Source organism: Equus asinus, chromosome 21 (genome assembly GCF_041296235.1).
Source record: "Equus asinus isolate D_3611 breed Donkey chromosome 21, EquAss-T2T_v2, whole genome shotgun sequence".
In the NCBI taxonomy this organism is placed as follows: domain Eukaryota; kingdom Metazoa; phylum Chordata; class Mammalia; order Perissodactyla; family Equidae; genus Equus; species Equus asinus.
In genome coordinates this window covers 52,054,554-52,069,342 of record NC_091810.1, presented here as the reverse complement: position 1 = coordinate 52,069,342, position 14,789 = coordinate 52,054,554, and the positions used below count along the sequence as shown (strand labels likewise).

General features: G+C 46.9%; 1 protein-coding gene across 1 annotated transcript; it reads left to right on the top strand.

Annotated features, from left to right (window-relative positions):
* The first annotated feature begins 1,153 nt into the window (after nucleotides 1-1,153).
* Nucleotides 1,154-6,431, top strand: CCR5 (C-C motif chemokine receptor 5). The gene is made up of 3 exons (XM_070492723.1): nucleotides 1,154-1,307; nucleotides 1,395-1,447; nucleotides 3,045-6,431. Exon 3 carries the CDS (start codon nucleotides 3,056-3,058, stop codon nucleotides 4,112-4,114), a length of 1,059 nt encoding a protein of 352 aa, XP_070348824.1. The 5' UTR covers nucleotides 1,154-1,307; nucleotides 1,395-1,447; nucleotides 3,045-3,055; the 3' UTR covers nucleotides 4,115-6,431.
* The last annotated feature ends 8,358 nt before the right edge of the window (nucleotides 6,432-14,789 follow it).

Below are 14,789 nucleotides of genomic sequence, written 5' to 3'. Positions count from 1 at the left end.
GACACTAATCTGCTCTAGACGGGGACCCCAGCGAACCAATTTTGTTAGAATTCTATAAAATAAACTGTCTCTAAGAAAGGATTACGAAATGAGTAACTAAGACTTTGAGGTTTATTGAGAGCATATTCTGTGCTAAATCCTGGACGGGGCTGCCTCACGAAATCCTCCCAACAGACCCGGGGAGCAGCTGGAGTGTGCAGCCCAGCGCACAGATGGGAAAGCTGAGGGTCGGGCAGGCCTCAAGCTCGGGCGTCTGCCTGAAGAAGTCGCTTGCTCAGCCCGAGGGGGAGGCTGCCTCCACAGGCTTAGGGTCTCCTTTGCCATCCCTTAGCTCAGAAGCCAATGCTTCTTATTTCATAGTGAGGAAACAGACACCCCCAGAGGGCGTGCTTGTGGCTCAGGAGCGGCTCTCCCCTGTGTTCTCAGCTCTGTTGTCAACAGTTGAGGTTTGCAGATAAGGAACCAACCACGAAGAAAGCTCGATGTGACTGCCTATACAGTAGTCTGCTCGTATGATCCTGAACCTGACCCTGTCCCTCTGTCAATTTTTGCCCATTTCCTGTTGAAAATTTCTCATACTCCAGATAGACTGTGTGCGTGGCGGGAGGAGGTCCGCTGCCTCTCCATCTGGCCCAGCACAGGCGCTCACAGGTGCTGCTGGCGTGGAGGGCTGCAAGACAGTGACGAGGCAGAGGGAACATTCATAACGACTCCCCCCACTGCCCCTCAGGTACCTGACCCGGAGAAAGCTGGGCGACGTGTTTAGCTGCAAGGTGAACCTATAGTTAAAACCCTTTAGACAATGTTATTTTAGTTTACAGAGAAAAACAGTATTGAGTGGTGAGCGAGTGTGTGAGTCGAGGTGGGCGGGGGGGATGGAAGGAGAGTGGATAAAGGGGAGCGCGGGGTTGGTGTGAGGCACTCCTGTCCCACTTTGAAGTTGGTTCCAGCTGGTTTTCCTGGAGGACAAATAGGAACAGAATCAGAATCTCTCACCCTTTTCGCCTCACCACCGATAAGCCCTGAGGTCTTGTAGAAATCATTTGCTTCCTGGACAGCAGTTTCTTTCAGGAAATTAGGGCTTTGGACTAGATGGTGTGAATGTCCTTCTAGTTCTAACATCCTTCAGTTCTTTCTGTTTTCTAACAGACTCTGCGCAGTGGACGAGCAGAGAACCAAAAGAAGACGGCGCCCTCGGGGGAGACGGCGAGTACACTCTCAGACGGAGGTCTAGTCTCCAGCCTATTTTTAGCTCAATAGGAAAAAAAAAAAAAAGAAGAAGAACTGTTCTCTGATTTTTTTGCCTGGTAATATACTTGTTCATTAAACTCCACCCCCTTTCAAAGAAGCTGCATTTCCTACTTTCACACTGTCTATATGTTTGATTCACACAGCTCAGCAGAGCAGAGCAGCTGAGACATCTGTGCCCTGACGAGAAGGCCTCCTGGTAAGTCACCTCCCAGCCCCTTTGCCACTAGTCAGCTCAGCTCCTGGCTGAGTAACAGCCTGTAGAGGAAACCCAGAGAAGACATTAAACCATACCAGCTGCTCGTAGAACTATCCTAAAATACCATCTTTGAGACAAGGAAAGACTTAGGATTTAGAAAGAGTTTCAGACCGTGATAACATCAAAGATATAAAACATGATTATGAATGAAAGTTTTTAAAGGGAGAATTTTTTCTTTTAAACCCTCACCTTTCAAAAGAGAGATTTTCAGAGAGATGATTGTTGGCCAAACTCTTGGTAGAGGTTATCTTCTGGTGAGGAGCACAACAGCCTCCGCAGGGGATGCCCTTGAACGTGGGGCCAACCAGAAGTTGTGTTAAGTCTGGTTCTTTTGTTTGGTCTTGTTTTTCCCCAGAAAAAAAGGGAAGCCTAAATATTCTCCAAATTAATATCAAATTGCAATATGATATAAAGTTTTCCTTTAATATATCAGTTCTGCAACACATGGAGTGTATGATTCCTTTACTGGCTCTGAATTTAAAGGTGAAATTTTCTGTGTGCTTCTCCCAGCTGCCTAACGTGAGGCACAGGGAGCTTGAGACGTACAAAGATAATTAGAGGCAATTCTGAGCCGAGCAGTGGAGCTGAAGTAGACCAGGCAAGCCAGCAGGCTGAGAAGGGGCCAAGCTAACCTGGAACGTATGGTGCTGGATGAAATATTTTCCACTCGGCCATTTCTCATGTATGTGTGGGAGCTCTTAGTTTTAGCAGCTCAGGAACTACAAACACAAACTTCAGAGACAATGTGAGACAGGCAGTCTGGCGTTTACAAAGTGGCTGCTGGCTCCTATGACCTTGTGAGGGGCATGTGGGCATGATCCCCTTTCATTCTGACCACAATGAGGTGCCAGGCTAACAGTCCCACTCCTTAGTCCTCTCACCAAGGAGGAAGGGTGGCATGGTGGATAAAAGTGCAGGCTGCCTGCATTCAAAATCACTTGCTTCCTAGCTGCGTGTCTTTGGGCAAGTTACTTATCCTCTCTGTGCTTCAAGGTCCTTATGTGCAAAATGGGGACAGTAACATGACCTGCCTCCTAGAGTCAGCTTGAGGATTAATGACTGAATGGATGTGAAGCTTAGAACACTGGTTGGCACACAGAGCGCCTTTGGGAACTGGTCATGATGACTGGCACACTCGTGGGGATGCTCTGAGGAAGCTAACTCCAGGGACCAGCAGCTTCAGCACGGACTATAAGACGGTGTTGGACGGCACCTGACTCAGTTTCTTGAAATTCTTATCAAAGCCCCATTCACTCCCTGTGGTGACAGAACACCAGATTTTATTTGGAGAGATGATGCTTTCGTGAATTTCCCCAACAGAGCTGGGCTGTCCGTCTAGTGAGCAGAAAAGCTGGCAGCAAACCTTCCCTTTACTAAAAAAGTTCATTGTTTGGCCAAAAAAAGGGAGCTCAGTTAAATGTAGAAATCTATGTTCCAACTTTAAAAAGCTATTACTGTATAAGATGGCTTGCATCCATGGTGGGCTCCTAAACACATTCCAGGACCTTATAAGAGATCACTGTTTCTTTACTCACAGGGTTGAGCAAGATGGATTATCAGACGACAAGTCCGTTCTATGACATCGATTACGGTATGTCAGAGCCCTGCCAAAAAACCGACGTGAGACAAATCGCAGCCAGGCTCCTTCCCCCGCTCTACTCGCTGGTGTTCATCTCCGGTTTTGTGGGCAACTTGTTAGTCGCCCTCGTCCTGATAAAGTGCAAAAAGCTGAAGAGCATGACTGACATCTACCTGCTCAACTTGGCCATCTCTGACTTGCTTTTCCTTCTCACCCTCCCATTCTGGGCTCACTATGCAGCTCACCAGTGGGAGTTTGGAAATACAATGTGTCGACTTCTGACTGGGCTCTATTTTATAGGCTTCTTCTCTGGAATCTTCTTCATCATCCTCCTGACAATCGACAGGTACCTGGCTATCGTCCATGCCGTGTTTGCTTTAAAAGCCAGGACGGTCACCTTTGGGCTGATGACAAGTGGGGTCACTTGGGCGGTGGCTGTGTTTGTCTCTCTCCCAGGAATCATCTTTACCAAATCCCAAAAAGAGGGTACTCGTTTTACATGCAGCCCTCATTACCCACCCAGTCAGTACCATTTCTGGAGGAATTTCCAGGCATTAAAGATGACCATCTTGGGCCTGGTCCTGCCACTGCTGGTCATGATCATCTGCTACTCAGGAATCCTGAAAACCCTGCTTCGGTGTCGCAACGAGAAGAAGAGGCACAAGGCCGTGAGGCTCATTTTCGTGATCATGATAGTGTACTTTCTTTTCTGGGCTCCCTACAACATCGTCCTTCTCCTGAGCACCTTCCAGAAATCCTTTGGCCTGGATCAATGCAGTAGCTCTAATAGGCTGGACCAAGCCATGCAGGTGACGGAGACGCTTGGGATGACGCACTGCTGCATCAACCCCGTCATCTACGCCTTCGTCGGGGAGAAGTTCAGAAACTACCTCTTGGGGTATTTCCGAAAGCACATCGTCAGACGCTTTTGCAAAAGCTGTCCCGTCTTCCAGGGAGAGGCTCCCAAGCGAGTAAACTCCGTTTATACCGGATCTACCGGCGAGCAGGAAATCTCTGTTGGCTTGTGACTTAGAGTGGTGTTTATACACAGCCTGGGGCTGGGAGCAGTTCTTTTAAAAAGGAACCTACTATCATAGAGGGTCTAAGATCCATCCATCTATTTGGCGTCTCTTTTAAGTATATTAGATACTTTAAGCCCATCAATTCCAGAAAGCCAAATCCATGTGTTGATGAAATAGCAGCCTTCTCATGTCCCCTCCATGTGCATCAATTTATTGGGAAACTCTCCCTTCACTGCAAAAGTTCATTATAGGAAAGAAAAACTCCTCAGAGAATTGCTGATTCTTGGGTTTGCTTACCTGAACAGGAATAACCAAATGAATTGTATAGCTTCTTACCTGTGCAAGGCAATGTACGGTTTGCAAATGTGCTTAAAATAGGTCCTTGTCTTGCTGCAAGGAAAAAGGACATGAATGTGATCCACTAAGAAAAAACATCTTGGGGCCGGCCCGGTGGCATAGTGGTTAAGTTTGTGTGCTCTGCTTCGGCGGCCCAGGGTTCAAGGGTTCAGACCCCGGGCGTAGACCTACCCACTGCTTATCAAGCCATACTGTGGTGCTGTCCCACATACAAAGTAGAGGAGGAGTGACATGGATGTTAGCTCAGGGACCATCTTCTTCAAGCAAAAAAAGGAAGATTGGCAACAGATGTTAGCTCAGAGCCAATCTTCCTCACAAAAAAAAAAGAGAAGAAAAGAAATGACATCTTCCACGTATGAGCTCTTCTCCAAGGGGATTTCCCCTCCAAGTTGTGGTTACTAAGTTCCACAGATGTTCAGGACTAGGTAAGCCCTGTGGCCTGCTGAAGCTTCTTCAAAGAGAAGGGATTTGAGGTGGATCAGCTGTCGGTGGAGGAGAGGGAACTGAGCTCCAGGGTGCAGGGACTGCACAGGCAAAGGCTGGCTGTCGGGAGACATGGGGGCGTCCCTGGGGAGGAAGGCCAAGGCTGAGAAAGTGAGGAACTGAGACTGCTTTGCTCATCAAAACCTGAGGGAAGAGCAGGGAGCCCTGGCCGGGGTTGCCCAAGTCTCATTCCATGGGCAGGGCGTGACTTGGGAAGGAGACCAGCAACAATCAGACCGAGCGAGGAGGCCCCCGCGTAGGCTGAGGCACCAGGGAGGAGAAGGAGGGGTGTATTTTCACAGCATTTAGGATGAGAGTCAGCAGAACTTGGGGCGGATTTGGCTTGGAGGTGAAGGGCAGAGGGGAGTCAGAGAGAGCCCCCAGGCTTCTAGCATGCAGAGTGGAGATGGCCTAGAAGAGACGTCAAGCACGCAAGGAGCAGGAGGTTTAGGTCAAACACAGGAGGGGTTGGTGGAAGAGGAAGGGTCGGTTTTGTGAGCTTGAACACAGCCTCACGCAGGCAGACTCTGGGCTGTCTCTCCCTGACTGCTCCTGCCCTCAGAGCCATCCTTCCCACCCCAGCTCGGAGAATGAGGCATCTCCAGGGGGCTTTGAAACGCTCGGCTTGTGAACCATGAGCCAGAGGTCAAGGGACACCGTTAGGACAGATGCGAGATCTAGGTGAGGCCTGATGACATAGTGAATGAAAATCCAGAGCTTTATAAGCACTGAGTAAAGAGGCCCCAAAGAGCGGAGGGAAGCCCAAATGACTCAGATTCTGCCTGCTCAGGACACACCACTGTTTAAGTATGTCTTCATATGTAACTATCAGTAGGCAAAGGGGGCGAGGGACACACTCATCGGGGAGCAGGCTGCCTCGAGCTTTATAAGCTACAAAAGGCCAGTTGACTACCCTCCGTGTTTCAGGCTGAGTGTGGGGCTTTCAACACACCTCACAGATGCCTTCTCCAGACAAATCGTACCTAACACTATGGGATTTACTCATTTCAAACGGAGAGTGATGACTTTATTTTGCATTTGCTACTTGTGTTATTCGTACTTGCCTGAGATTGTTTTGAATGTTGGGGTAGCTCAGAGCATCGTAGTAAAGATGAAGTGAGGAAACATAAAGGAGTGAGGCTCCTCGGGAGAGCAAGGTGTCACAATAATAAGAGGTGCTACTGATTTCTCTCAAGCTCTGAAACATGCAACTGGAGGGCTGTGGCTGTCAACAGGAAGTGACTGGAAGAGCCTTTTCTTTGGCTCTTAAGGTTGCTGAGAGTACACGAGGGGTATATGACCCCAGCTCTGGGGCAATTCAAGGGCATTCTGATATCTTTGGGTGGATACATATATATATATATATATATATATATATATACATTTATATGATATTCTGATGTACAAAGACAGTTACAAATTGCTTCGAAGAAATATGTATCTAATAAAAACCAACATCTCAAATGATGGTTTGTATTCTTGTTCTTGCAGTCAGGTGTACGTTTAGAGAATAGCACATAAAATGGTGAGAGCATTTTGTAAGCAGCTGTTTTGGAAAATTTCATACACACACACATATTGAAAATTGTATTTCTTTTAAAATATTTTTAAAAGTTCACCCTCTCGCTGGCTCAACTTGCCAGAATAATTCATATTTAAAAATGCTGCCTCTAAAGAGGCAGTCTCTGAGCACCTGACCCTGAAAACTTTTAAATTTCAAATTTAATTCTAGTCCTCAAGCAAAAGAATCAACATATTTAGAAAAAGAAGAAAATTGATGTGTGTCCAAGCATATGTCATGCATCTACGTTTGAAAATGAAGAAGGCAGGTAATGTCAAGGCCTGGTCATTGGTCTGCAGTCCTGAGTTGCACACACGTGAACATGAGGATGAGGTTGCTTGCTATAAAGGTTGCTTTTCTTTCACTTAAAATTCCTCCCCAAAACTGGGCTGTGATTGCAATGATGACGACGGTACCCATCTGGATTTCTATGCACGTGTCTCTTACCATCAGAGAGGATAGGCACTTCAGGTAGAGGTGACCTGTCTGGGTCATTCACAGTTTGGAACACGCTGGTTTTCAGCCTGCTGAGCTCTCACCTCCCAGAGCCGGCCACCATCCTACCTGGAGGTCCCTGAAGTGAGCAGAAGACAAGGACACCTGGGGCTGGTTCTCAGGACAGCTTCTCTCTAATAATATGTAAAGGGCTGCCTTGCCTCCATCTCTTAGGCCGAAAGGAGGAAAAAGCCAAGGAAGGGTGGGCGGGGCTGCAGCAGAGGGAAGTGTCAGGGAGAGGGAGACCTGTCCTGTACGATGAAGGCAGCTGCCGGGACGTCAGGAGGCATCCGTTTTCACGGCCAATATACATGCACTTTGTATCCTTTTCCATCTTAATGAAGGAAGGTTAGCATGAAGAAAAGGCTGCCCCTGAGCTGTCTGCAGCCTTTCCAGGCGCATCTCCATCACCTCTCTCCCCATGCCCATTCCTTCACTCCTCCTTTGCCTGGACCCTCCACTCCCACCTCCTCTCTGCCCCTCCCCTTAGATCAGCAAACAAATTTGAACTCATCATGACCTTCAGGTTCTGACTCCACTCACCATCCCCTGGGGGAAGGTACCCTACTGCCTCAGCCAGAGGCCCCTGTCAAGCAGGACATTAAGTCCATGCCATAGGTAAAGTCAAAGTAAAGGTGAGCATCCTTAGCAGAGAGGAATGATGTGCAAATTCATAAGTCAAGATTCTGTTTACTCTTGTATTCCAAAGGTTCTTAGTTTAAACAGCTCTGAAAAACTTAAAACGCATTGGCGTTTCCGCTGTTGTGATTAAATTTACAAGTCAATTATTTTCTATCTGAGGGAAGGACAGGCTCCCAAACATGAAGATCAACTTTCAAGTGTTAACCCTTCCCATGAAGGCAGAGACTTACCACCAGCTCCCCGGGGGCTAGGAGTGAAGACGTGAGCCAGAGAACAGGTCGTGAACTTTCTAACGGCCCTTGCTCGCGGTTTGTTAACACATCCACTCACGTGCAGTCAGACTGTGCGGAGCTTCCATAGATGAGGGTGGGTCGAAGGGGCAAAAACAGGACAGCATTTACATAACATCTTTGCTTTTAAGTAAAATGCACTATAAAAGTCTTGCTTGCATTTTTCCAAAACAGAGTCAAACTGTAATATTTTAGATTATATATATGTCATAATTATGCCAAATTTCCCATCTTCCTTCAAAATTTTCTGTAAGCATTTTTACAAGTTTTATATTTGGCTCCATTCTGTTACCAGCTTAATTTGATTGTAAGTTCTGTGTTTCAGCAGCTTATTTTTGTTTCTTTTTCTTAAGGTGGTAGCGTAAGAAAGAATTTGCATAAAAGTCTTTTTTCAAACTAGTTGCAATGGAAAGGCCTTCACAGCCGTTTAGAACCTTGGGCTATACTGCCCCCATGTGGCCACTTTGGTGAACCAACAAGGGCATCCAGCAGCGGCCTTGAAGGCAGACAATGTAGACAAGGAATGTTTTTAGGTTCAGCTGTTTAATATTTGTCTCTGCTGGCACCATGCCCACATGGACAGGAAATATTTCCACAGCAGCTCAGGGCAGATGATGCACAGCTCTCTCCTATTGTTCTAAAGAACAAAAGGAGCATCAGTGGAAGACATAGGCGGATGCCTGCGGTAAAATGAAGATCCACGCTGCTGAGGGCCAATCTCTGCAGATCCCCGAGCTCACGACCTTGCAACAGGGTCAGAAAATGCTTGTGACAAAGCATTTTCCACAGTCCATGAAACACCACAAGCCCCTGTCACATATCTGTCTCGTATGCCCAACGACCATTGCAGGTACCAAGCGTTTGAAGCAAGTACGATTGGAGTTCAGGCGGGTTTCTTTTTTATTCACACTCTTTCTCCGTTACTGTTATCACCTCGTTTTGATCACTCTCCTTGTATCGTATAATTTGAAAAGAGAAAGGTTGTTGAAGATCAGTCAATCTAACCCCCTGGCCTGGTGAGCAAAGAGCAGAGTCTGCCCCCAGCCCCAGAAACGCTGATGCAGAAGGTCTGCAGTAGACCAGAGCACCGCGGGGGTTCGTGCGCTTGGTGTTTCCCCATCACACATGGGTAGCCAGCTGTGAGCCATGGAGGAGAGCAGGTGGGAGCGGTTCAAACTCCCTTCACCGTCAGCACCCATGTTAATTAGGCAGGATTGGGCCTGGAATTCGTGGGGGCCGTGCTCATAGCCCTGGCTTGATCTTAGCTGCATGTTGGAGTCACCTGTGGAGTTTTACAAATAGTGACACCTGAGTCCCACCCCAGCAATTCTGATTTGATCGGTCTGTAATGTGGCCTGTGGTTTTGACTTTTAGAAGCTCCCAGTGATTCTAAGTGTAGCCAAGTTTGAAAACCACAGCTGCAAGCCCATCAACCTGAGAGTGTGCCTGAGCAAGGGCTACAGCCTGAGGAGGACCCAGCCTGGCGGGAAGCGTGAGACCCGCAGGCCAGGGAGAATCTGCGTTCAGCTCCTCGATTTCACAACAGAACATTAACTCTGTCTTCCTGTATGCTGGTTTTTAAAGTGTATGCATCTAAACTTAATTGGCAATATAAAATACCTGTATTTGAGGCTCCAAGTATTTTGCTTTCATCTCTGGTTTTGAATTATGTTTTGCCCCGTCCATTCCAAGTGAAAAGTAAATAAAAGTGGGATATCTGGTGCCCATGCTGAGTGTGGCAGCTTCAAATTCAAGAGAGAACAGTGTCTCATGTAGAAAAGGTCTGAGATGCTTTATAAGTGAATGTAGATTTTGCTTATGTTGGTGAAAGAATTCTCCCCCTGCCATTTCCTCATCCCTCCTGTGAGCCATACCCCATGTCTATGTGGGGGATCAGAATTGGCCATCCCAAAATGTGTCTCTTTGGCATGAGGATCATTTGGGGCTGGTTACTTTTAAAAACTGCAGACAGAGGACAAGCTCTGAAAACCAAGTAGAAGTTACCCTTTGCAAGAGACGTTTACATTTGTAAGGGAAATCTCCATCTGTAAAGGTGTCTCCCTCTCTGTACCAGGAAGAGGGGGATGACCTTATCTCTAGAAACTCTTATCAATTCGGAAGACAAGGACCTAAATCTGCATAATAACCTTACTCTTGTTTACTGTGCTTTTCTGGTGATCGCCCATAAAAGACTCTCCCTACCTTCAACATCCTCATTTGTCTTTAGCTGAAGATGGTATTTAAGGTGTCGACCTCAGCCATCCTGGAAAGTTGCTCAGTTTTCTTGAGTTTCACCCACATATACATGTTATAAAGCTTTGTTTGATTTTTCTCCTGTTATTCTGTCTCACGTCAATTTAATTCATGGCGCAGCCAGAAGGACCTAACAGGTGGAGGAATTCTCTTCCTCCCCTACATCCAGTAAAGCAATATCTCTGAAGGACTGGAAAACTCTGGAAGTCTGTGTCAGGCATGGGTGAGTCAATGATAATTCTGCAGAGAATACAACAAAACTGGTTTAAAAACAGCGATAGTCCGTATTTACTGTAAAATGCCTCTACTTAGGTTTTTTTCACTAGCTAGTAGTCTTCAAATTCCCTTGTAAGAGAATTATGATGCTTTTCTTACATTTACCCAGATCCGGACTCTCTATTGACTGGTTAACTCCTTCCTGCAGGGTAGAAAGCAGAGTCTTGTAGACAAAACAGTAGGAATTTAAAAGTCAGACTGACTTGAGTTCCAGCCCTGAGGCTGTGGGAGTTTGGGGAAGTGACTTAGAGTCTCTGGATCTCAGGTTCCTTTCCTGTAATTTGGGATACTATTAATATCTACCTGACAGAGTTATGTTGGGCTACAGTGTCTAGACCAGCACTGTCCAGAAGAATTTTCTGTAATGATGGAAATGCTCTGTATTCACACTGTCCAGTACAGTGACCACCAGACTAATGCAAAATGTGGCTAATGTGACAGTGGAAGAGATTTTTAATTTTATTTAATTTTAATTAACTTAATTGTAATATGGCCAATGGCTATATTAATGGACTGTACAAGTCTGACATATGATAGCTGTTCAATAACTATCAGTGTAACTTGGACAATGGCATCAAGGATTTCTATGTTTAAATTACTGGCCAAATTACTTAATTTTTTTTGAAAGAGTCACCCTGAGCTAACATCTATTGCCAATTTTCCTATCTCTCTCACTCTCTTTTTTTTTCCATTCCCCAAAACTCCAGTACGTAATTGTATATTCTGGTTGTAAGTCCTTCTAGTTCATCTATGTGAGCTGTCACCACAGCATGGCTACTGACATGACAGACGAGTGCTGTGGTTCCACACTCGGGAACCAAAACTGGGCCACCAAAGTGGAGTGTGCCAAACTTTGACCACTAAGCCAGCAGGCCTGGCTCTTACTGAATTTTTCTAAGCCTCAGTTTCCTCATCTGTAATACAGGGCTACTAATACCTACCTCATAGGTTTGTTCCGAGGATTAAATGAGAAATTGCACATTAAGGGTTTAATGCAGTGCCTGGCTCAGAGAAGTTCTTGGAGCTGTAGCTACTTTCCCAGAAATGACTGTTTCCTCTTTAGAGTAGGGTTGCACTTCCCCAGAGAATGCTCTTCAACACGGTGGGCAATCCAGCTCACTTTCTGCAGTGGAACAGAAGCCCTGCACACCTGAGAGGGCTCTTTGCGTGTGAAATCAAATACCATGGATTCAGAGTAACAGATGGAAAGGGCTCCCAACTTCATGGAGTTGTGTTCAACCGTTTGACCTCAGGGAGCTACTTTGGAAAGACTTTCTGGGGGAATTAACCTGATAACGTAATTCTGGTTGGATGCAGACCCTATAGCTCAAAGCAAACAGGGAGGTCTTTGGTGGCAGGCCAACTCCCCGCCCCCTCCCTCTGGGATTCTGACAGAAGCTTACGCACAAGGAGAAACAAAGTAGGAATTAATTTATTAAGAATTAGGTAATTATTAAATACCCAAGAAGAAGTTCTGGCAAAGTCGCCTGGGCAGATGTGGCTTGGGCAGGAAGGAAATAGGGTTTCTTACCATGGCCCTCAATCTGATCTGGGACCCTCACCCTCAAGTGTGCCTGGGGAAAGGGGAGCAGTCAATAGACCCCAAGCCCACTCTCCTCTCATGGAGACTGGGGGGGTCACAGGTGGGAGAACAATGGGAAGTGACCCCGCCAACCTTCCCCTGAGAAGGAGAGGGAACATGGGCAGAGGTTCTGCCCTCCTTTCAGCCGAAGCAGAAACCTGGGGAGAGGGGAAGTGGGGGAGGGTCTCCCTACTTCAGTTCAGTTGTGCATTAACCGTTTGCAGCTCAACATTCAGCATTCATTCATTCAATAAACATTTACAGAGGGCCTACTGTGTGTAAGATACAAGACCATGCCATGAAAGAGAGTCCTTGTCCTTGTAAGATTTCCTATTTAGAGAAGCAGGCAGACAAAGTTACAGTGGTGTTTGTGAAGCCCTCTCTGAACAAGGATCAGGGAGGAGACTCTGAGGGTTGGAGGTGGGCGAGCTCTCCCAACCCAAATACTGGGGCATCAGGGAAGGGAAGCTGTAGGAGGCATTGTGCAGTTGAGTAAGGGTTGCCTAGAAGCTCTTTAGGGAGAGCACAGGAGAAGGAACAACAATGCAAGTGTGCAGAGGTGAAATAGAGCAGGGCGTAGTCCAGGAGACTAAAGTGGCACAGCAAAGATGAGTTAGATAGATGACAGATGGATAGGTAGAAATGATGCAGGGTCCGTGAGCTGAGAAGTCAAAAGAAAGATTTCTCTGACTCTCAAGGTCTGGCAGTAGTGCTCTTTTATTCAGAGAATAGTGTGGAATAGCATGGGCACAGGACCCATGGGTAGTCAGAGCTGCTGCTGCTGGCATGGGGACAGGACCCATGGGCAGTCAAAGCTGCTGCGTGGGGACAGGACCCACAGGCAGGAGGAGCTGCTGCTGCTGCTGCTGCTGCTGTAGGCATGGGGACAGGACCCATGGGCAGTCAGAGCTGCTGCAAACATGGGCTGAGAGTAGGGCTAAATTTAAGGCATAGGTATGTGAATTATCTCTTTATAAGACAAAGGAAAGAATATGTAAAAAGAGTTGTTAAAATGGTATCAGTGCCAGTACAGTCTGGTTATTGGGTGGTCCTATAACTTTTAGATAAGAATCAAACCAGATTAAGTAAATGGCAGAAGTCACCACCTTAAATATTATCTTCAACTAAAGACAAAGGAGGATGTTGGATGGGGGGTGGGGGGGGTCAGTTATGTGAGGTTACCAGATAGTAAACAACTTAAGTCCTTGCTGTCCCCATTAAGAGTTTCTGGAGATAAGGTCATCCCCCTTCCTCCTGGTGCAGAGAGGGAGACACTCCCACAGATGGAGACTTCCTTCACAGATGCAAATGTCTCTCATCAAAGGGCAAGCAAATTCCACTCCTCAGAGCCTCCTTCTTGTCTGCAGTTTTTAACAGTAACCAGCCTAAAATAACCCTCATCAGAAAGACAGATAGACGAGAGAGAGAGAGAGAGAGAGATTGTGAGTGTGGGCGAGGGAGGGCATTCCCCCCTAGGGAGATCAGGAGCGGTGGCCAGTGTGAAGGGAGGACAGGTCTAGGAAGTGTCCCCTCCAGCCTTCCCCTGGGCAAACACTTTGCCCTCCCTGTCAGCAGGAGCAAAACACAGGGTGACGGGGGAGTAGAGAGTCTCACTAATACAGTACCCAAGTATGTTAGCTATTTATGATCTCACACCCCCCCATTCACTCATTAATTCAACATTTATCGAGTGCCTACTGTATGCAACGTCTATGTCCCGCTGTCAAGTGTGGATTTTATCCTGCAGGCCACAGGAAACCCCAGATGGTGTTAGATGCAGCAGCTTTGCTTTTCAGAAAAAGTCTTCTGTACAAAAGGAGAGACGCAGAGAAGGAGCAGGTGTCACAAGCTCCCTCCCGCCATGTGAGCCTCAGCCTGTGGAGGGCAGAGATAGTGGAGGAGAGAAGGCAGGGATCCAGGGCCCCCAGGGAAGGAGGTTTCCACACAGCAGAGTTATTTCCAGATACCTGAAGCTCATGGCTTTTAGGGTCAGTATTTTATCATGACCATTTTGCAAAGAAAGGCTGGTCACACCCGGGTGCTCGGTCCTGTGGCTCATTAAACAGATGACACTCAACAGAATGTACTTACTCCTTACTGTCCCAGCATCACAGCTCTGAGGTGGGGTCATCAAGGGGTGATGAGAAGCTTGTGCCTGCAGACAAGGCACCAGGCTCTTAGAATTCTTGGGTCTGGTTTCGTCATTCCCCTGTCTCCCCTGTTGCTTTCAGTTTGTAGGAACCAAAGGGAAGAAGTAAAAGTCCGTCCATCTGTCTGTGTCCCCGTCCCCCGTCCCATGTCCCGACCCCCATCTGTCCCCCCCACCCCCCTCCCCATCCCCCCCACCCCCCCACCCCCATCTACAGCGACCCAGGTTCCTATCCTGGAAGCAATCAAGTTATCAGTTCCCTACCCTCAGGAGACATGTCCTGCATATATAAGCAAATTCACATCCATTATTCTTGTCCCCTATTTTTACACAAATGCTAGTACTATATACTACACCTTGGGTTTTTTCACTTTATGATCTTAGGCAATTTGCTTAAGCTGTCTGTGCCTCGCTTTATCTGTTCCAAGGAGTAAATGAATTAATATATTGACTGGCGTATGGCAATATGTGACATGTATTAACTGTCACATGACAAACACTCAGTGAAATTTTTTTTTTTTTTTTAGGAAGATTAACCCTGAGCTAACATCTACCACCAATCCTCTTCTTTTTGCTGAGGAAGACTGGCCCTG